Source organism: Corylus avellana, chromosome 1 (genome assembly GCF_965113065.1).
Source record: "Corylus avellana chromosome 1, dhCorAvel1.hap1.2, whole genome shotgun sequence".
NCBI lineage: Eukaryota > Viridiplantae > Streptophyta > Magnoliopsida > Fagales > Betulaceae > Corylus > Corylus avellana.
The window spans coordinates 47,838,710-47,859,199 of record NC_142490.1 but is presented as its reverse complement, the minus strand read 5'-3'; the positions used below and the strand labels follow the sequence as shown (position 1 = coordinate 47,859,199).

At 37.2% G+C, this 20,490-nt stretch overlaps 4 protein-coding genes across 4 annotated transcripts; 2 read left to right on the top strand and 2 right to left on the bottom strand.

The window, feature by feature from the left end:
• Nucleotides 1–1,580: 1,580 nt before the first annotated feature.
• On the bottom strand, nt 1,581–2,958 carry LOC132171659 (uncharacterized). Its single transcript, XM_059583032.2, has 3 exons — nt 2,759–2,958; nt 2,564–2,648; nt 1,581–2,423 (listed from the first exon to the last, which is right to left on the bottom strand). Exons 1-3 carry the CDS (start codon nt 2,768–2,770, stop codon nt 1,813–1,815), a joined length of 708 nt encoding a protein of 235 aa, XP_059439015.1. The 5' UTR covers nt 2,771–2,958; the 3' UTR covers nt 1,581–1,812.
• Nucleotides 2,959–5,666: 2,708 nt separating this feature from the next.
• On the top strand, nt 5,667–7,178 carry LOC132171023 (Heavy metal transport/detoxification superfamily protein). Its single transcript, XM_059582217.2, has 3 exons — nt 5,667–5,799; nt 6,052–6,136; nt 6,297–7,178. The coding sequence occupies exons 1-3, from the start codon at nt 5,788–5,790 to the stop codon at nt 6,902–6,904; spliced, it is 705 nt and encodes a 234-aa protein (XP_059438200.2). The 5' UTR covers nt 5,667–5,787; the 3' UTR covers nt 6,905–7,178.
• Nucleotides 7,179–11,391: 4,213 nt separating this feature from the next.
• SVR7 (pentatricopeptide (PPR) repeat-containing protein) lies at nt 11,392–13,782 on the top strand. The gene has a single exon (XM_059582544.2). The coding sequence runs from the start codon at nt 11,459–11,461 to the stop codon at nt 13,571–13,573; it is 2,115 nt and encodes a 704-aa protein (XP_059438527.2). The 5' UTR covers nt 11,392–11,458; the 3' UTR covers nt 13,574–13,782.
• Nucleotides 13,783–15,812: 2,030 nt separating this feature from the next.
• MAP70-5 (microtubule-associated proteins 70-5) lies at nt 15,813–20,189 on the bottom strand. Its single transcript, XM_059582575.2, has 11 exons — nt 19,803–20,189; nt 18,778–18,863; nt 18,541–18,606; nt 18,272–18,442; nt 17,989–18,159; nt 17,751–17,906; nt 17,476–17,622; nt 17,195–17,266; nt 16,497–17,093; nt 16,261–16,409; nt 15,813–16,113 (listed from the first exon to the last, which is right to left on the bottom strand). Exons 1-11 carry the CDS (start codon nt 19,903–19,905, stop codon nt 16,095–16,097), a joined length of 1,737 nt encoding a protein of 578 aa, XP_059438558.1. The 5' UTR covers nt 19,906–20,189; the 3' UTR covers nt 15,813–16,094.
• Between the last annotated feature and the right edge of the window lie 301 nt (nt 20,190–20,490).

Below are 20,490 nucleotides of genomic sequence, written 5' to 3'. Positions count from 1 at the left end.
TAATTCAATCGGTTAGAATCACGCCTGATGAAGTAGAAATCACTAATTTGAATCTTTCTCTCTCTTCTTGTGCGGACATGTCAAAAAAAAAAAAAAGACATAAGTTCAATAACGAGTGTAACTCACTTTAATTTTTATTGATGTCTTATGCATCACACTATCATGTCAATTTGTCAGAATGAGGATGAGATAATGGTGTAGTATTTATTTATCACAAATTAATATGAATAACTTAAAGAGAGTGAGGACCATTGGGGATAAGGCACCTGGCCCTCCGTGGTCCTTAGTAATGAAGATTTCTCTCTTCGTCACCTTTCACTTTTTCGAGTTTTTATTGGTGAAGTTTCTTTAAACGTATTTCAAGTTTGTGATTGACCATGTATGTTGCCTTTCCACTCATTGTTTTTTTTCCTTCCACATCCTTTTGGTGTAAGGAAAGTGAGATTCATAATTTGGAATATTTTAAAAAGTAACTTTGTTATTTAATTTATAAAATAAAAGAGCAAGCATTACCTCCTCGGCAAGTAGAGTTATGATTATGGGGAGTACTCGAGAGCAATTTATGCATGTGATCCCATATAAGTTATAGTAGTTGGTTTTCATTATCATATAATTAAATATTTGTTCGGATTCTATTTGATCCAATCATGTTTAAAAAAAAGAAAAAGAAAAAAAAAAAAAAAAAAAAAGAGAGATGGGGGAGGGGGAAGGGGGAAGGGAAGAAGAGTTGTTCAAATGTGAATAACCAATATATATATATATATATATATATATATATATATATATATATATATACCTGGACATATTTCTAAGCATGAAATGGATCGTTGATTCATAATTTACATTACTTAGAGCTGAAGAAATCATAATGGTAAAGAAAATTAAAGGGAATAAAGAAAATAAATACAAAAGATTTTAACATCTACATAGACCACGAGTGAAGAGCCCAAAAGGGCTACATTTTACCCTTATTTCTTGATGAAATTTTCAATACAAAATGCTCGTATCTATAGAAAAATTGGGGTAAGTACATATAATATAAGTATGTTAGGTGGAAATTATATCCAATCAAATTTGAATACAATCATATATATATATATATATTCAGTAACACTCTAAATTAACATAAAATTAAATCTTGATTTTGTTTGAAATTTTCTTCCATCGTACTACATCACCCTCTTCTTGGCAGGCAAGCAAATAAGAGAGTTAAGAAAACATGTGACACGTACGCACACAGTATATGGTAAAAGCAACAAAAACATGTATTTGACAAAATACAACTTTTGCTTTCGAGGGCCATAAAGATGTCTAACCAGTAGAGCTAGCTACGGAGAGTAAAGCGAAAGCCATTATTGTTCACCAAAGAATTCTCATGATGGGACTGGGCATTAAATCGCAACCATAGGTTTATATTCATCGGATAGAGATTCAGCAACAACCTATATAAATAGGTGGTTAGAACAAATAAAATTTATTTGAGCATGCTCAAAATTTAAGAAAAAATAAAAATAAATTACTGAAAATCTCAATCTCACGAAGAAGTGATAGATAGAATTAATTAGTTATAAAATAGTATAGAAGGGAAATAAGAAACTTATGTTATTTAAATATCATTAAACTCACGTAATACTCAAGTAAATTAACAACTGTTCACCGACATTTACCAGTCCAGCAACCTTATCAAATCTTTTTCTAGTAATAGGAAGATAGTAAGGAAAACACAAATACAGACAAACCTTGACTCAACATCAACAATAACGCATGACAGAGGAAACTAGGACATGATGATGCATGCACATGATCAATTAATTACATGACTGTGCATCCCGATGGAGATTCTTCACAAAAGTAATCACAGCGGCTCACATAGCAACCCCTATTCCAACCGCCACCATAACTATCATACACTGGCCGCCCATAAACCACATAACATGGGCGTGGTGGCTGGCCATGGCCTTCAAAGCACGGGCCTCCAGGACGACCCTCAGAACACTCCCTACAACATTGGCGTGGTGGCTGGCCATGGCCTTCAAAGCACGGGCCCCCAGGACGACCCTCAGAACACTCCCTACAACACACACGGGCAGACGGGTATACGTAATCCGGTGGGCAAACCTGTACAACCACAGGAACCTTGCAAGGAGGCTCCGGTTGAGGAGGCTTGGGATCCACTTTTGGCGGCGGAGGCTTGGGATCCTCTTTTGGCGGCGGCGGTGGCTTGGGATCCTCTTTTGGCGGCGGAGGCGGCTTGGGATCCTCTTTTTTCTGCTGGGGCGGCTTCGGGGGCGGTAAGATCTCAATGCAGAGAATGGAATTGCCACCCTTGCAGCGTATCTTTTGCATAATCTTTTCAGGACAGCAGCAAACGACTTTGATTGTCACAGTGTTTTTCTTCTCGTCGTATATCTGGTCATGTATTTCTTCTCTCGTTCACAAAAGTCAAGACAACATAGAAACTCAGTCGTTTTCCTTTTGGCTTTGATGATTGATCAGCGTACCACGTACATTAATTCATAGATATAAAGAAAGAGTACTGAGAAGGGGAAAGAGAGAGACTCACGAGGGAATTTACATAGAACTTTCTTCACCTTCTTGTAGCAGCGACGGCACTGAAGATCAACCTTCAGCACCATTATTGTTATACCCTTTAAAAGTATTGAAATTCTAATTAAATCCATATGATCAAGCCAGAACATGATAAACATAGATTACAAATGGGTATTAAGAGAAGAAAAACATGAAAAACTTAACAAACCTTTTCTCCCATGGCTGTGAGGTATTCAAATCGATCTTAGCTAGCCTCAGGCCAGATTGAAAGGCTGTTTTATAGAGAAACTATAACTACAAGCTAGTGTGATATATATTACCAAGACCGAAGGGCTAGAGGAGGCCGGACGAATCATGATGTTTATGTGGGGACGGGGAGGGCCCAAAGACGTCAAGAAATAATGAGTACTTACCAACGAAGAAAGAAGCTTGAAAAACAATCTGGAGAGAGAGAGAGAGAGGGGTTGTTTAATTTGCCTAAATGCTATGTAATGACAATACTTGTGGAATAGTAATTCACTATCGTTATTTTTAAAAATAACACATAAATAGAACTCCAAATATTATATATGTGGATGAGAATATCCTAATTCCTATGGGAGGGAACTGAAAGTCTTGCCATCTTCCATGATAATTAACGGACGACATCTTATTTTCTGCTAGAATTTTAAAATCAAAGGTGTGATATATGTACGTAGATCGAAATACGTATTCATGAATAGATAGCATGTATGAAATACAAAAAATTATGGAACAGAGACGAGCCCTTTTAGGATTAAGGTTTTATTTTGTCATGCATCATGTCAAGAACAGGGCATGATCATAATAGAATACTTGCAGAGTCGGTCTTCGCGCAGATTCTCAATAATTGAGGTGGCTGGATTGCATAAAGAGAGGAGGTAAAGGCCACCAATTTGGAGCTGTTTGGGGGGATGCAAAAACCACCCACCCAAACAATTTGAAACGCGTGTCCCACCAGACAGGTGGGCTTGCAGCCTCCCTATATGTGGGTTGCATTTCTTGGAAGTTACGAGGAAGCTTGGAATTGAAGTTAGGAGAAGTCATTCAGTCCGTACCCACTACCCAATGCATTCATATTTCATATATAGTACGGCAACCAACAAAGCTCTATCCTTCACATGCTAATTAAACAGTAAAATTCATTTAATGAAACCATATTCTTAATTTCAAAGTTGAGCTCAAACAGAACATGATGATCTCTGGTTCATTTTAAGTTTTATAAATTAATGAGATGGTAAATTTGTTTTTTTTACATTTTTTAAGATAAAAATGTCATCTCTTTTACAAGAACGTACCGGATCCTCTCGAACCCAAACAGAGCGTTATCACTTTAATGTAAAGTTAATGTCAAGCACGTACTTTGACACTGATAAGAATTTTTTGTAATTTAATTGTTCAAATTGTATTTAATTCAAATATTTTTCGTACCGAAAGGGAGGGTGCAAAGCTCACCTATTCGAGGCAGTTCAGGATGCAATATATTAATAAGGGAAAGTGGATTCCACTCTCCGGAAAGAAAAATTGTACATTTTTTATTTTTTTATTTAAAGCCTCTTTGATTTTACTGTTCTTTTCTAGTAGCATAATTTATAAGCTCAATAATGATCACGTGCACAAGTAGATTCAAAGACAATTTCTAATGCATTTGTTTCAGTACGTATTGCGCAGTCAGCAGCGGATCATTGGTACTCTAATTTGGATTAAGAGTTGAGAATGGGCTGGACTGCATGGGTTTGGACCCGGGCCAGCACCATGTTCTAGATTGCGCCTGACTTTTGAAGCTCAGTTCCGGACCTAGACAGTTGTAGTGGGGCTGGCCTGGTCCCAGTCCAACTACTTAATTTTAATAAAATCCTTTTATATGTTGGCATTTTTGCACACAAAATTGCTTGTAATATTAAAATTTTTATCACAAATAATTTATAAATTGATATGACAGTCCACATTATATGAAATGAGTGTCACATAGATTATCATGTGACCTTTCATATTTTATTGACTAACGCGTGCAACAAGTATCATATGAACTGCCTCATAATATTTTACATTTTATAAGTGGCTTAAAGTAAAGTTTGTATTGCATATATTTTGCGGCGAGTAATGATATGCAAAACGCCATGCGTGTATGAACAGTAATGCACGCCTGACTCTTTTTTTTTTTAATTATTTTTTTTATAATTAAAATAATAAAAACGCCGGGGCGTGCCTCTCTTTATCATCACTCTTTTGCGGCACACTATATTAGCAGACGGTAGGATTTGGCCATAGAGTAGATCGAGATAAATAGTTTGTGGTCTTCAACTTCCATATATGCTTTCCAAAAAATATAAATAAGAAAACGTGTACGTATATATTTACGATGTAACCTACTTTGTCATATTTCGAGTACTGGAAGGAGTGAAGTTTGTTGGGATTCATGATTGCCAAGAGCTGCCGATCGAAGCTTTCACTTTTCTGGAACCCACAATTTAGGACCAATATTCTGATCACTCTATTAACACCTCATTAAGATTGATCTCTCATCTCTAGTAATTAGGAGAGGTCCCATATAAAATTGATCATGTGCTAAACATACGTACCTAGATAAATAAGTCTCGTATAAAACCTCACAATTTGTCTAATTTGTTAGAAATCCCGATCCATTAATTGACAACCCCAACAAGGAGCTGTGTGAGTCGGTGTGATCTCAGCCAGTGCCTCAAGAGTCAAAACAGAGTCCAGGTCCTTAGGGGAGAGACCCAAACTTAAGCAACACTCAAAGATGAGATTGCCACAAAGTCTAGGGACACGTGTAGGGTTGTCCATGTGAAGGTGCATCAGCATGGCCCATAATTAAACCTGACCTAACTACATCTACCGTAGATTAATGTATGGTTTTGATTGATTAATTGGGAAGGTGAGGTGGGTCAATCAAAGCCAGCACATGCAAAGGCTAGATTGGAGAGTCGGCAATCCAAAGAGCCATATGCCCCAAACGACAATCCTTTTATGATAGCATGAATTTCAATGTGGGGGTCCACGTGTTTACATCCCATTGGCTCCAGCCCCGCGACACCGACGATGCTTACGTCTTCTCAAGTTGCTGTTAGGCGGGCTTTATGGCCCGGCCCTCTTGATCTATAACACGTTCACACTTCTACTTGGCTTCTCTATAGACCACTCTCTTCAATCTGGTCTGAGTCTGAGATATTCGATCTGATCATCGATCTCACAGCCATGGGAGAAACGGTTTGTAAAGTTATTTTTTTTTTTTTATTATTTTTTTTTTCTTAATACCCATTTGATAATATGACCCATCTTCAATTTTTTGTGGTGGTTAATAATCACTTCAAATGTCACTTTTTTTTGGCTTCTAGTAGCTCGATCTTCATTATTTGACATACTTAGTTTTCACCTGATTTTATTCTCTTTGCGCTTTAAGATTTTAGAATTTGGGATTATCAGATTTTGGCTTGATATGGATTTTTACTTTTTTTACAGGTGACAACGATAATGGTGCTGAAGGTTGATCTTCAGTGCCATCGCTGCTACAAGAAGGTGAAGAAAATTCTATGTAAATTCCCTCGTGAGTCTCTCTCTCTCTCTCTCTCTCTCTCGATCTCTCTCTGTACTCTTTCTGTAGTTGTTATATATTTGATCACATGGTTGCTGATGAAGCAACAAGGCGAAAAGGAAAAGGACTGAGCTTCTATATATGTGGTGGTCTTGAATTTTGTGAACAAGAGAAATACGAGACCAGGTATACGACGAGAAGCAAAATACGGTGTTAATCAAAGTGGTGTGTTGCTCCCCGGAAAAGATTAAGGAAAAGATACGCTGCAAGGGTGGTGACTCCATTAAGAGCATTGAGATCGTACCGCCGCCACCGCCCCCGAAGCCCAAGCCTGTAGAGAAGCCTCCTCCACCGGAGAAGCCCAAGCCTGTAGAGAAGCCTCCTGAACCGGCTCCAAAGCCTCCTCCTCCAGCCGAAAAGCCCAAGCCTGTAGAGAAGCCTCCTGAGCCGGCTCCAAAGCCACCACCTCCAGCTGAGAAGCCGAAGCCTGTAGAGAAGCCTCCTGCACCGGCTCCAAAGCCTCCTCCTCCAGCGGAGCCACCCTGCATCCCCGTGGCTTACCCACCACCATTTTTACCGATTGATGTTTGTTGTAGGCAATGTTACCATGGTGTTGGTGGGGGCCCGTGCTTTCATGGTCATGGTGGGCCACCCCCATCTTATGAGGGCTATGGGAGGCCAGTGTATGATAGTTACGGTGGCGGTGGGTATAGAAGCTGCTATGAGAGCCGCTGTGATTACTTTTCTGAAGATAATCCATCCGGATGCACAGTGATGTAAATGGCATGTGCATACAGTGCATGCGTATGCGTACGTGATCATCGATCATCATCATCACCATGTTCTAGTCTTCCTCTGTTATACGTTGTTGATGTTGATCAGTCAAACTCGACTGCACATTTGTTTGTCTCTTTACTTCTTCATATTTAGGATCAAGAAAAAAAAGGATTAATAAGTTTGGTGGTCTGATTAATGTCGGTAGACAATTGGTTGTTCACTTGAGTGCTACATGAGTTGTAACGATTTTTAAATAAAAGAAGGTCCATATTAATCATTTCCTTTCCATCGAGCACCTACTTTTTGCTTCCCTTTAGAACTTACTTATTCTATTACATAAAGTTTTTATCCGAATTGGGTGGAAGATTCTTCTAACTTCAGAAACATGTAATTTATGTATTTTTAAATTTCAGATTGATTTTTTTTTTTTTTTAAAAAAAAAACATTAATTCTGACCAATATCATTATGTCCATTAGTTCCACTAGTTGTGCTTGGTTGGGGTCATAGATAGCCATTTGTAAATTTCAAAGGATGGATACTTCTAGATTGGACATCAATTCTGACCAATAACATTATGGCCCCAATAGCATAAGGGGTTTTTTTTTTTTTTTTTTTGTTTTGTTTTTTTGCGTCTAAATTAAGGATGTTGTTGCTGCTACTTTCATTGTGTGTGTGTCATATGTCTTCTGAACTTTCTTATGCAAAGTACACCTTAGTTTGTAGGTGTTGCAGAACTCTAGCTACCTTTTCCCCACACTATTGTCTATTAACTTTCTATGTAAGTAATGAAAATGAAATCAATGATCCATTTCATGCTTACAAATATGTTAAAATTAATCAGAACTTTTTTTCCCTTGTAGCATCCCTCCCTTGTCTTTGTTGGGTACCTAATTGATATGTCAAAAGTTTTAAAATTAATGGAACACGAAAATTTAGGCTCGATCTTAAACCTATCTCAAATTAAGATTATCCAATTTAACGCTCATAACAATCCATGAACTATGCTTCTGTCCCAACATTCATAGTGGGTTTTACTTTTGTGATAGCTTCAATTCATGAGACGCATCAAATACCCCTATTTTTTTATGAGTTGCCTCGTTCAAAACTCGATTACATGGTACCAATATGCCAGAGCTTCATAATTGATGGGACACAAAAAGTCAAGTCCTTAAAGCTATCACATGCTAGGTCGGTTCAAAAAAGTCATGACCCTTTGTTTTTGTTTTTTAACATGATTGAATCAAAGAGAATATCAATGGATCTTTAATTATATATATGATTATGAAAACCAAATATACTACATATAACTCATATAATTTGGCATCAAATAATTTAATTATTGACTCCATAATCATACATTGTCAATAGATTCACTTTAAACTAAATAATTCATAACTTATGAACAAAGTAACTTTTTAGATACATGAGGATTATACATGAACTTCACTAGCTTTCCTTGCAATAAAGGATATGATGAAAGAAAGATTAGTGGAAAGGTGAACTGTAGACAATCGTACATGATCAATCCAAAACTTATGTGTAAAAGAAATTTCACCAATAAAAACTCACAAAAGTGAAAGGTGAGAAAGAGATAAATCTACTTTACAAAAGCAAAATAATTAGGTACTTAATGATGAAGGAAATTGTGTCAGCAAACAGCTTCTTTTTGGTATGAGCCCCATGTTTTAGCATGGTCCCAGTATCTTTTATATCACCTAACACTTAATAATATATATATTTTTTTTTAGTTTTCAACATGTTGGCAGATCTGTAAGAAAGATAGTGTACTTATCTTAACTCATGAAATTTACAACTCTTGATGAAGAAATATGCAAAGAGAAAATATAAATGATCCGTCTCAAGAGAGAATTATTTAGGCATGAAAATGATATAATAGATGATCCGTCTTCAGAAATTAACGGTTATAACTTTTTATGAAAGATCACTTCGATTCCATCAAAGACATCATTTCTATTAAAACTCCCACTAAGAGTACCCATTTAAATCGGACTATATACATCAAGATCTTTTTAGCCTAAATCCAAGTGTGTCGTTATCAAATGCAGTCCACCTATGGCATAATTAGGTGTTAGGCTCTAACAAGGTCCCCAAGTGAAATTTTTATTTAGTCCATTTTCCATGACGAATTACCCAGCCTTTTTGAATTAACTAACGGACTCTTCTCCGTTTCAAATTATTTCTCCAATCAAATCGGGTGGATTTGCATCCATTCCTACCCATCAATTGCTTTTTTGGCAACCGATTTGATGGTTTGAACAATCGAGAAGCTAGTGTACGTTTAGAGGGAAGTCAATTTCTAAACGCAACCCATTATAGAGATCTAGTGCACCAAACTTTTGTCCTTGTATCAACCGATTGCAAGAGCTACTCAACCTTTTTATAATTTGGGGAATCCACTCTCAACGTATTAACAAGGGAAAGTTAATGAATTCCACCTTCTCAACAGAAAATTGCACATTTTATTAATGTAAATGCTTCTTTGATTTTACCGTACTTTTTTAGTAGCATAATTTAGCTAATAATTTGGGAACCTACTCATTCAATTATTTTATAACTCTTTTACAACTTTTTACACGTATTATTGTGTTAGCACCTAATTAGACATACATCTATCACTAAAAATAATTTTAACATTTTTCAATCGCATGCTAACACGTGTCAAAAGTTATGAAGTAGTTGTGTAGCATCCCACATCGCTCGGATATGGAGATGTGGATGTACTTAAATGTATACTTACACCCTTAATAATAACAACGCGTTTTAAAGCCGTGATGGTCATGATCCCATCAAAACTCCGCAGTTAAGCGTGCTTCTGCGAAAGTAGTACTAGAATGGATGACTTTCTAAAAAGTCTGGTTTGGGAGAGCCAAAAGCGAACAATATTGTGTATCATTAGAGTAAAGTTTTTCTAATGATTTTCCGAGATAACATTCTCTAGTTTACCTTTGAGTAAAAGCTATTATCACCCTAGGACATTAATTTCTTTTAACTTGGTTTATAGATTTGTTATGTGTCTTTTAGTACGTGAGAAACACATACTTTTTTAATTATCATATGAAAATTATATAATTTTTTAATAGAATCATTAAAAATAACATGTTCTTCTCACAAGGAAAACATGATAATATATACAACCAAAAAAAAAAATGATAATATTATAGGTTCCAATAAATTTTTGACCTCATCCTATGAGTTATCATAGGTAGGCCGTGGGATAAGCCGAGCTGGGATGGGCTCACAACAGTTAACACCATTGATGGCTTTGAAATTCTTTGCAAAAGCCCAAAAATAAGCCAGGGAGCCTGGAAAGAAGAAAGAGCCAGTTAGCCCAAGCCCAAAGATGTGCCTGAAAAGTTGAAAGAAGTTGAGAAGCCCACGGTTGGCCTAGCCTCCAAGCCTGAAAAGCCTGGCTATTCCCTAATGACGTGGCAAAAAATTAGCATTAGATTGTTTTTGAACATGTGATTAAAATGAGAGAAAATAGAAAGGGTTTTTGTTTTGATTAGGGAAAATTATATTAAGCCTTTAAGTTTTTACCTTATTTCAATTTAGTTTCTAAGTTTTTATGTTTTGTCCACTTTTCAACTTATAATTTTATTGTTAAAACTGTCACATTTGACACGTCATGCACACAATATCAACATTAAGTTGACAAATTTTTCATGTCAAGTGCCTCGTGATCCACACGCTAAAAAAAACCTCCACTTACAATAAGCAAAAATAAATAATTGTTTGAAGTCCAATTTATAATAAGGGTGACTCCCGTGTTGTGAGAAGAGATTTTTCGCTCAATTTTTTTTAAGTTACATCCCAATTTACTATTGGTTGACCATATTACCAAAACAAAATTATGGATGAAAGTATTGCATCTTAAAAATTAGATATTCTCAAAATTATTTAGAAGGTATTGATAATTTCAAGTTACCAAAAAAGGTAAAATCCCTACATTTTATTAAAGGATATCTAAACTGAACTTTGAAATAAAGAAATGATAGAAATAAGAAATTATTTTTTTAAAAAATTAAAAATATTGATTGGAAATGCTACATAACAAATTGAAATAAAAGCTAGTTCAAAAAATAAAAAATAAATAAAAGAGGAGTAAAAATGTGATATAACGTCATTTATTTTTAATAAAATTTTGTGACGTTAAATACACAAACTTTAAATTATAACTATGAAATAAATAGTAAAATGGCGAGGATGATGATATTCCTTCAATTTTTATAATCTAAATTAATATCATCCCGTATTAATTATTTCCCATGGTTTTGAGAATAAATCCTCTAATAACAACAATAATTTGCTTAAAAAATGTTCAACCAAAAGAAGAAGCGTAGGATACTGGATAATATACCCAGAGATATTTATCATGCCGAGTAGACAGGTTTGCCCTGGTTAAATTTATGAAACTGTACATAAGAAAAGGCCAGTATAGTAAAAAAATCTCACATTGATAAGGCCTCCTGGCCTTGCTTTCTCAAAACCCAGACCAAAGCGTTTCGAGCGCACGCACACAGAGCAGAGAGAGGGAAATGGCTTACCATCTCTCCGCCTCGCCCTCCTCTCTCTTACATGACCGCCAACCTCTCTGCAACTCTCTTTACTCTCCGCGAAAACCCAGTCTCAGAAGTTTCAACTACTCTTTCAAGCCCAGTCATCTCCCTTCTAAACCAAAAACCTTGCTCCAAGTAAGCCATGTTTCTGTGCAAGACCCAATCCCACAAGAAACCCAGAAGACAAACCCCCCAAAAGACACAGATGGTAAAAACCCAGATGGAAAATCCGGGTCCTCAGCCAAAAGCAATGTCTGGGTCAATCCCAGAAGCCCCAGAGCTTCACGGCTTCGGCAACATTCATACGACGCAAGGTACGCTTCTCTTTCGAAAGTGGCTGAGTCTTTGAATTCGTGTAATCCAAATGAAGAAGATGTAGTTGGAGTTCTGAGGGCTTTAGGAGATAGAATTTTGGAACAAGATGCTGTAATTGTTCTTAATAATACAGTGAACGCAGAAGCTGCACTGCTTGCTCTTAGGTACTTTCAGCAGAGGCTGAAACCAAGTAGGGAAGTGATTCTTTATAATGTGACTTTGAAGGTGCTTAGGAAGTGTAGGGACATGGATAGAGCAGAGAAGCTGCTTGATGAAATGCTTGAGAGAGGGGTTAAACCTGATAATGTTACGTTTTCGACTCTGATTACCTGTGCTAGGATGTGTTTTATGCCAAATAGGGCTGTGGAGTGGTTTGAGAAGATGCCTAGTTTCGGGTGTGTTCCTGATGATGTTACCTATTCGGCTATGATAGATGCCTATGGACGGGCTGGTAATGTTGATATGGCTTTGAGTTTGTACGACCGAGCTAGAACTGAAAAGTGGCGCATTGACCCAGTGACATTCTCGACATTGATTAAGATGTATGGGGTGTCAGGAAATTTTGACGGGTGCTTGAATGTCTACGAAGAGATGAAGGCTCTTGGTGCAAAGCCCAACATGGTTATATATAACACTTTGTTGGATGCTATGGGAAGAGCTAAGCGGCCTTGGCAGGCGAAGATTATTTACAAAGAAATGACCAACAATGGATTTTCACCCAATTGGGGGACGTATGCAAGTCTCTTACGAGCCTTTGCTAGAGCTCGATATGGTGAAGATGCACTTGGTATATATAAGGAGATGAAGGAGAAGGGGTTGGAGTTGAATGTAGTTCTGTACAACACCCTTTTGGCCATGTGTGCTGATATTGGCTGCGTTGATGAAGCTTTTGAGATTTTTGAACATATGAAAAATTCTCAGACTTCCAAGCCTGATAGTTGGTCATTTTCATCCTTGATCACCATATATTCCTGCAGTGGAAAAGTCTCGGAGGCAGAGGCAATGTTGAATGAGATGTTGGAGGCAGGCCTTGAGCCTAATATCTTTGTTTTGACATCACTCATCCAATGTTATGGGAAATCCCAGCGTACAGATGATGTTGTTAGGACATTCCAACGGCTGTTGGAGTTGGATATTACTCCAGATGAACGCTTCTGTGGTTGTCTCCTTAATGTGATGACCCAAACACCAAAGGAAGAACTTAGTAAGCTTACTGATTGCATCGAGAAGGCTAATTCAAAGCTTGGTCATGTCATAAAACTTTTGTTAGGGGAGCAAGATAGCGAAGGAGAGTTTAGAAAGGAAGCATCAGAACTCTTTGATTCCATTGGAGTGGATGTAAAGAAGGCTTACTGCAATTGTTTAATTGATCTCTGTGTCAACCTAAATCTGTTGCAGAGAGCATGTGAGCTGCTAGAACTGGGGCTTACACATAAGATATACACAGATATACAGTCTAGGTCCTCAACTCAGTGGTCTCTATATCTCAAGGGTCTCTCTCTTGGGGCAGCTCTGACTGCATTACATGTTTGGATAAATGATTTATCAAAGGCCATGGAATCTGGGGAGGAGCTTCCTCCATTGCTTGGAATCAACACCGGACATGGGAAACACAAGTACTCAGATAAGGGTTTAGCAGTTGTGTTCGAGTCACATTTGAAGGAACTCAATGCTCCGTTTTATGAGGCTTCAGATAAGGTTGGCTGGTTTTTGACTACAAAGGTTGCAGCCGAGTCATGGTTGAAGTCTAGAAGTTCGCCTGAATTAGTTGCCGCTTAGGTGTTGTGCTCATAAGGGTTTGGTGTTTCAGGAACTGCTCTTCCCATTAATATGTAATGCCTAGAAGTGGTATGTGCTGCTTCTAAAATGTCTCTTTTATTTGTTTTTTTTAATCTCACCTCTATTGTTTGAGGACAATTTTTGTAATATTAGACAATGAAATCCATTATACTTTGATGTCTTATAGAGTTAATGGAGTGTTTAGAATTGTTGGGTTTTTTTAATTGCTAAATTATCTATAGTTTCCCCTTAATCACTGAGTGCATAATGATTAGATCCTATTGGACCACGATTAAATAGTCTCTTCAGGAATAACGACATGGAGAAGTGTTGTGTTGTACTCATCCAACAAAAAGGAAAAGAGCGATAGGAAGAAGCTGCTGTTTTAAGAACTGAAGACGGGTGTAAGATAATGTTGATTTAGAACTGAAGCAACTATTGCCATGCCAGTTTGTTGATTTGAGAACTGAAAACCGTGATTCTGTATTCTGGTCTGTTGATGCTTGATGTGTCAAACTTCCTTTAGCCTATTTTCTTTTTGACTTCTTGTGGAAAATATTGTTATAATTGGGGAGGAAGTACATAACAAGCAAAATGTTGTGGCACTAGGTAAATTCTTGGCAAGAAAATTGAACAGACCAATAACACATTTTTTAGGAACCTATAAGTGATGTTCAATTTGGCACATTTCTTATGATTGATTTTACACCTCATGAGGTATGTGATAAGAGGTAGTACAGCCCGAATAACTTGGATAAACGACTTCCCTATTTTGCATTAACCATGGGCTGTATGCTACCTTGTCTTGCACATTTATTTGGTTGGAATTGGGATTGTTTAGAATACACTCAAATTCAAGTAGGAAATGAGAGAGGGAATTCCGGGTTCCAAGACGCACGGGGCAGGTGGGTCTTGTGCCCAGACCATTCGGGTGGGGAATTCCCGTGGATCCCGATCCATTTGGTTGTTTACTTCCTAATCCCAAAGTGCAAGGATCATAAATCTGAAGAAAGTTGTGGAGAAGGAAACAGAACCGTCAAGGCACGATTACGGGGTATCACATCTGAATCTGCTTAAAAAAATAAGTTGACCTTTGACCTTTTAATTAAATATTATGTTCTTTGAGGGCGACCAAGAACAATGCACAGACCTCTCTCACCATTGACTTGGCCTATTAAAAAAGCTTACGTAAACTAAAACTGATAAGAAAAATATTGATGGCTTGCACGTCGAATTGTGTCTACTGCTTGAAATTGGCCATGTCGAACTATAAAATTGATGATCCTAATTCTTTTGATCAAAGCACCATGGGAAACTGCATAGATGTACTGCTCCATCCACCAGAGGAGAAGATTAGAGTTCTAATCTTTAATGGAGGAGAAAAAGAATTCATCGCCTCAACACCAGTTGAAAAGATCACTTGTGGCCCTTACAATGGCTTTAAGCTGGTACACCATGCCCAGCCTTATTCGCCATTGGCACCCAACACCAGGCTAGAACCTGGGGAGGTTTACTATCTCGTGCCACTCCAGCCGCAGCCTCACCACCCGTCGGTTACTTCAAGAACGGTCAACCACGACACTGGCAAGCAATGGAAAGTAAAGATTGTGGTGACCAAGGAACAGCTGGAGTTGCTACTGAGAAGCACAAAGAAGTTCCAGTCCAGTGATATTGCCGGCCAAATTTTAGGGAGTTGTCAAGTAGGAGATGTAGAAGGGTGTCGGAAATGGCATCCATCTTTAGCTACCATTCCTGAGGTGCATAGTTTTTGAGTGATAGGATAGCTACTGCTATCTTTTCTTTTTATGAGTTGCTTAGAAACCAAGTCACCTTGGATATTGTATATATAGTATCTGTCAAACTATGGTTAAGAGAAGTCTTGTTTGATAGAGATAAAATCAAGATAAAAGAACAGTGATCATGTGGTAATGGCTTCCAAAAAAATCAGGGAAACCAAAATCCAGTGAGAGCATTATATAGGAAAGATGTATTCTGTCATAAGAAATGTGATATAGAGAATGGGATTCCCAATGTGTTTTGTCAAAGAAGAATACCTTGACATTAGTTTCTTCATACATCTTGGTGAGATCTCCCATTAAAGTGTACATGATTTTCTTGAAAATCTATGTCTGTTTCTTATTTATGTCCAAATGATTTCCCTGTTTCCCATATTCCTCAGTAAGTTGCATATTTCACATAATGTTTTCGAATTCAACTCCATTTCTGTCCCAAAAAAACAAGCCAAGAAAATTGGACTATAATTTATTCACGAGTATGAACCACGAAACCATACTGTATACCATTTACATTATCTCAAGCGGAGGAAAACACAAATCAACACCATCTTAGGATGTACAAAGTCGGTTCCCCCTTTTAGCAATCAGGCCTTTATTTCTTGTAGCTATAATCATCAGCTGAACTTCGTTTGTGTATGTACATTGAAAAAAATCACACAATGTGGCTGACAAATCAAATTATTTCCTAACCATTTCAACTTTCTCCAATGTAAGGAAAGGAATCTTCAGGATGCTTTTGATACCCTGCAGCAATTGAAAACCACCAAGTTTAAGGAATGACGGCCAAAGCGAATGCAAAAGTCACTAGGATTTTCAATGCAATTATAGGTTAAGATAACAATGGTTGAACCATGAATTCTGAGTAAAACAGAGGAAGAAGTAGAAACAAACCTTATTGATGAGTTTGCAAATCTGTTCTTTCTGTTATCATCCATCTTCAATGACGCGGCTTCCTTTTCTCTAGCTGCTGCTTCTCTCTTCATTTTTTTAGACTCTACTTCGATGGCTTTTGTCAGTGCATCGACCTTCTTCACGAGCATCTGCAAGGGATATTACCTCATGTTTTCAGTACTGTGTGTGTGTGTGTGAGTGAGAGAGAGAGAGAGAGAGAGAGAAGTTGCCTGTACCTTTACTTCTTCATCCTTAGCATTCAAAGTACTGTTTTTAACTTCACAAAGCTTCTTTAAGTTGATGACCTCCTTTTGAAGTCTGTCATACAGAAATCCTGAGACCACGTCTTCATTATTTCCTTTGTTTTGTGGATCTTCATTACCACCCCTTTTGGATTTGATTTCTGGTGAGGCAATTGTATCATCATCATTGCCCTTACTGATATTTGTGTCTGTGTGTGCCGCTATTTCTGCGTTCTCCTTTTCACTGCTATCAACAACTTTACTTCTAGATGCCCATATACCTTTTCTCATCATATTTTCTCCAGAAGCGTTTTTCTTTTTTAAGCTATTTGCATGTTTTAGCTCTCCAGCAACATGGGCTGTTTCAGGTTCCACATTGGGCTGTTGCAAGGGAGAGTTTCTACTGATGGTAGAAGCCCTTGGCTGGGATGTAGACCTCTTTCTTAGTCCACCATTGCTTGTTAAGAAGCCAAAAAAGTTACTGGACTTCTCTGTCTTCGGAGACCCACAAAACCTATTAGGATTGACTGAGAAACTCGTGACATCCTTCAAACCTTCTTCAATTATCTTAAGTCTCAGCTTTAATTTATCCTGAAGTAAATTTACATTAGTAAAAAATTTACTTATTTTAAAAGATCAAAAGCAGAATGGTCTAGATTGACTGACAGGAAGATTGGAAGTCATATGTTTACCTTGAGTTGTGCTTCTGCCTTTGCTGTTCTCTCTGATATGGCTAATTTGTCTCTCAACCGCTGCATCTCTGCCTACATTTGCAAGGTATGATTAATCATACAAAAAAATACTAATGGAATAAATGCATTCATCTGAATATTAAGTTCTAACCCTTTTAAATTTGATCTTGTAAAGAGTTAACTAGCAAATTATAACAATAGAAAACCCACGTTCACAGGAAGTTAAACAGCCAAGTGTGTGAAACATTGGGCTAATGTAATTTTTCAAGGAAAGAAAATACCTGCATCAGTCTTCTCTCGTCAATCCATTGCTTGACGGGCATAACTTTGTCATTTTCATCTTTCCACTCATTAGCCACCACAGTTGCAACTCTGTTCGCTAAAACTTTGTTTCTTGCTAGCTCCCTCTCCAGAGTCCTCTTTTCCTCCTGTGAGTTTGGACCAAACTATGGTAAGAAATTTGAAGTCCAAAACATGAAAATCAATAGAACACCTAGTAAATTAAAGTTCATTCAGTAGAATTGTGGATATCACCATATATAACCATGACACATACATGTAATTCTTCTATCTGCCGTTTGTAGTCACGAACAGCATTGGCGGCAGCCCCACCGGCTAGAATGGCCTCCTCAAGTTCTTGAATGGTTTGGCTAAGCTTCTCAACCTCTAAAACCTTTTGGCGATTAGTTTTCTCAAGGATTCTGTTCTCTTCCTGCATGTGGTATGTTTAAAGTTGGATTAATTACTCAAACTTCTTTATCCTCATCAACAAAACATGATCTGATGAAGTCTACCTGGCAAATCTCAATCTGTCTCTTCAATTCGTAGTTATGATTTTGAACCTCCTCAACTATTAAAGCCCTTTCTAGAGCACTTCGCAATATCCTCTCTGCCTCAAGAAGAGCTAATTCTTTTGACTTGGTGAGACGTTCCAAAGCCTTCTTATCCTCCTGCAGTGCTGCAATCTGAAAAGGCCAAGAGCCAAGGAAGAGTGCATACAGTGTGAGCCATCAAAAATATCCGTATATTATTGCATTTGTTTTAAAAAGCAGTAACCTTTTAACTTTCATCTCCTACCTCATTCTTATACATTTTGATTTCAGCCTCAAGAGGAGCAATGACTGAGGCAATAGGAAGAGACTCATCATCCTTCTGATTTGCATGCACCCTTCTAAGGGTTGCTTCAGCAGCATACTGTGCAGCCAATGCATCTTTCTTCTCACTTGTTAGTTTCTTGATTTCAAGGTTCTGCATTTCATCAGATTTTGACACAAATGGAGTATCTTAGCCTCACGAGTTAAGAACACTTTGTAGTTCCTATAAGTCCCAGTAAAACTTTAACCAACCTTATGTTCAAGAAGATTTTCAGTGACTCGGAGTTTCTCTTCCATTTTATTAACTTCATTTGTGAGCTGTAAAAAAAAAAAAGAAAAAAAAAAAGAAAAAGCAAACATAAGTTTAATGGCGAAAATTTGTACAAAATAACTTCTTCCTACACAACAAAAGACATTCCAATGTACTTAGTATTACAAAATGTTGTCCTGAACTGTGAGAGACAATGTTTGCATATGATTGTTGATTACCTCTTCTATAGCCTTATCCTTCAAAGCTTCAGTTCCTCTCAAAGCCTTGATTTCACCCTGAGCAACCCCTAACTCCCTATCTTTCTCTGAATAGAAAAATCAAAAATAATAGTCATGAATCGCTTAAAACTTGTACTTGACAAGAACATACAACAATCATACACCTGCTTCCATGTTAATTTGACAAGAAAATCCTTGAAAAATAACGAAATTTCTGCAAATATACATGAATTTACAAAAAATAACCTGACTTGTTGCAAGAAATTTAAATCACAGCAAAGCAAAGAATGACCAAATTTTTTCTTTTCTTTTCAAGGGATTAATGTTTAAGGTGGCTATTTACAATCTAATGGATAAAAAGTATAGGCACTTACATGGGAATCATGTCTCTAAGTAGCCGGCATAAACTACCAAAAGTCAATTATGTTACACAAATCACCATGGTCAATTATATGGCCAATTAGTTTTTCACCCAAAAGTATGATCACCATTGTTCAAGGGTTTTTTTTGTCATTAAAAAAGTTAACCATAATCTACTACAGTAGATTATTGTATGACTTTACTCCACTCATCATATACTGTTACCATAAGAATGCTGTCATTTCAGGACTAGCAAATATACTAAAATCAGGAGAGTGAAATTCAATAGACTCTATTACAGGAAAAACACATAAACTATGAAAAGAACTAAAATATATACAAAGAAGACAAGAAGACACCACAAATCTAATAACCTATGCAGAAACAAAAAAAAAGTTTATATGGTTTAATAGCATCGTTCCAACTTCCAGCATCACTCAAACCACAAATCTAGTCCTTAATAGTTGTAAAAACCAAGAGACCATTCAACTTTTATGGAACCAAATCAGTTAGCAGAAGTAAAATAGACCCAAAAAAGCTTTATATCGAATTCAATGATCATTTTAAACAAACTGTAGCAATCAACATATGAACAACGTAATGCTATATGCAGGGCAGACAGAGAAAAAGTGTGTGTATGTGAGAGAGAAGAAGAAGAGAGAAACCTTTGAGTAAGTTCTGCAGACGATTGAGCTCTAACACAACAGGGTCAGGGTGAGCAAGAGAGAGCTCTTCACACCCAAGTTGTTCCTGATCATGGCTCCCCATCTTCACTTGGTTTCTTCTCTGGCGCTTGGAAATGCAGAAAGGAGCAAGCAAAGTCCAACAACAATAACAACCAAGAACTGGGTTCTGATGGGTGATGAATGTCAAAGGGGGATGTCAGCTATATTTGAGGAAGAGTCCGAGCTTTCAAGGAATTGACCGCAAAGAGAGAGATGAGCTTCCCTTGTTGTGAAGCAAAATTTTGAAAGGCACAGATCTCTTATGGTCGGCCTAGCCGGCTGGCTCCTCTCTTCCCCTCCTCTTGACAGTAACGGTTACTTCTTCTTTATCATCATTATTTATTTTCAACATCAATATCTTTAACCAATTGATAATCTAAAAAAGATTACCTCTTTCAAAAGTACAAAAGATTAATGTTTTTCCAACGGTTCTGTTTGATCATGATTCTCTCTTAGTGCCAATTGCATATTATTATTTTTTGTTCAAATTAATTTTTTAGCTACCTAACTTATGTGGAAAATCACATTTGGACCATCCAAGAATGGGCACATTGTTGGAGAGAAGGATTAAAGGGATGATGAGTTGTTGCCATTTGTTGCAACTGAGCAAACTAATATGTGATTGGAT

What these genes read in the sequence shown, in the direction of transcription:
- LOC132171659 (XM_059583032.2), bottom strand. An exon ending in AGTTCTATGTAAATTCCCTC is followed by an intron (nt 2,424 to 2,563) that starts GTGAGTCTCTCT and finishes GAACGAGAGAAG; the next exon opens with AAATACATGACCAGATATAC.
- LOC132171023 (XM_059582217.2), top strand. An exon ending in AATTCTATGTAAATTCCCTC is followed by an intron (nt 6,137 to 6,296) that starts GTGAGTCTCTCT and finishes TGTGAACAAGAG; the next exon opens with AAATACGAGACCAGGTATAC.
- SVR7 (XM_059582544.2), top strand. Translation starts at nt 11,459, where the DNA reads ATGGCTTACCATCTCTCCGCCTCGCCCTCCTCTCTCTTACATGACCGC.
- MAP70-5 (XM_059582575.2), bottom strand. Translation starts at nt 19,905, where the DNA reads ATGGGGAGCCATGATCAGGAACAACTTGGGTGTGAAGAGCTCTCTCTT. An exon ending in AGGATAAGGCTATAGAAGAG is followed by an intron (nt 18,607 to 18,777) that starts GTAATCAACAAT and finishes TTTTTTTTACAG; the next exon opens with CTCACAAATGAAGTTAATAA. An exon ending in AGGCAGAAGCACAACTCAAG is followed by an intron (nt 17,094 to 17,194) that starts GTAAACATATGA and finishes AATTTACTTCAG; the next exon opens with GATAAATTAAAGCTGAGACT.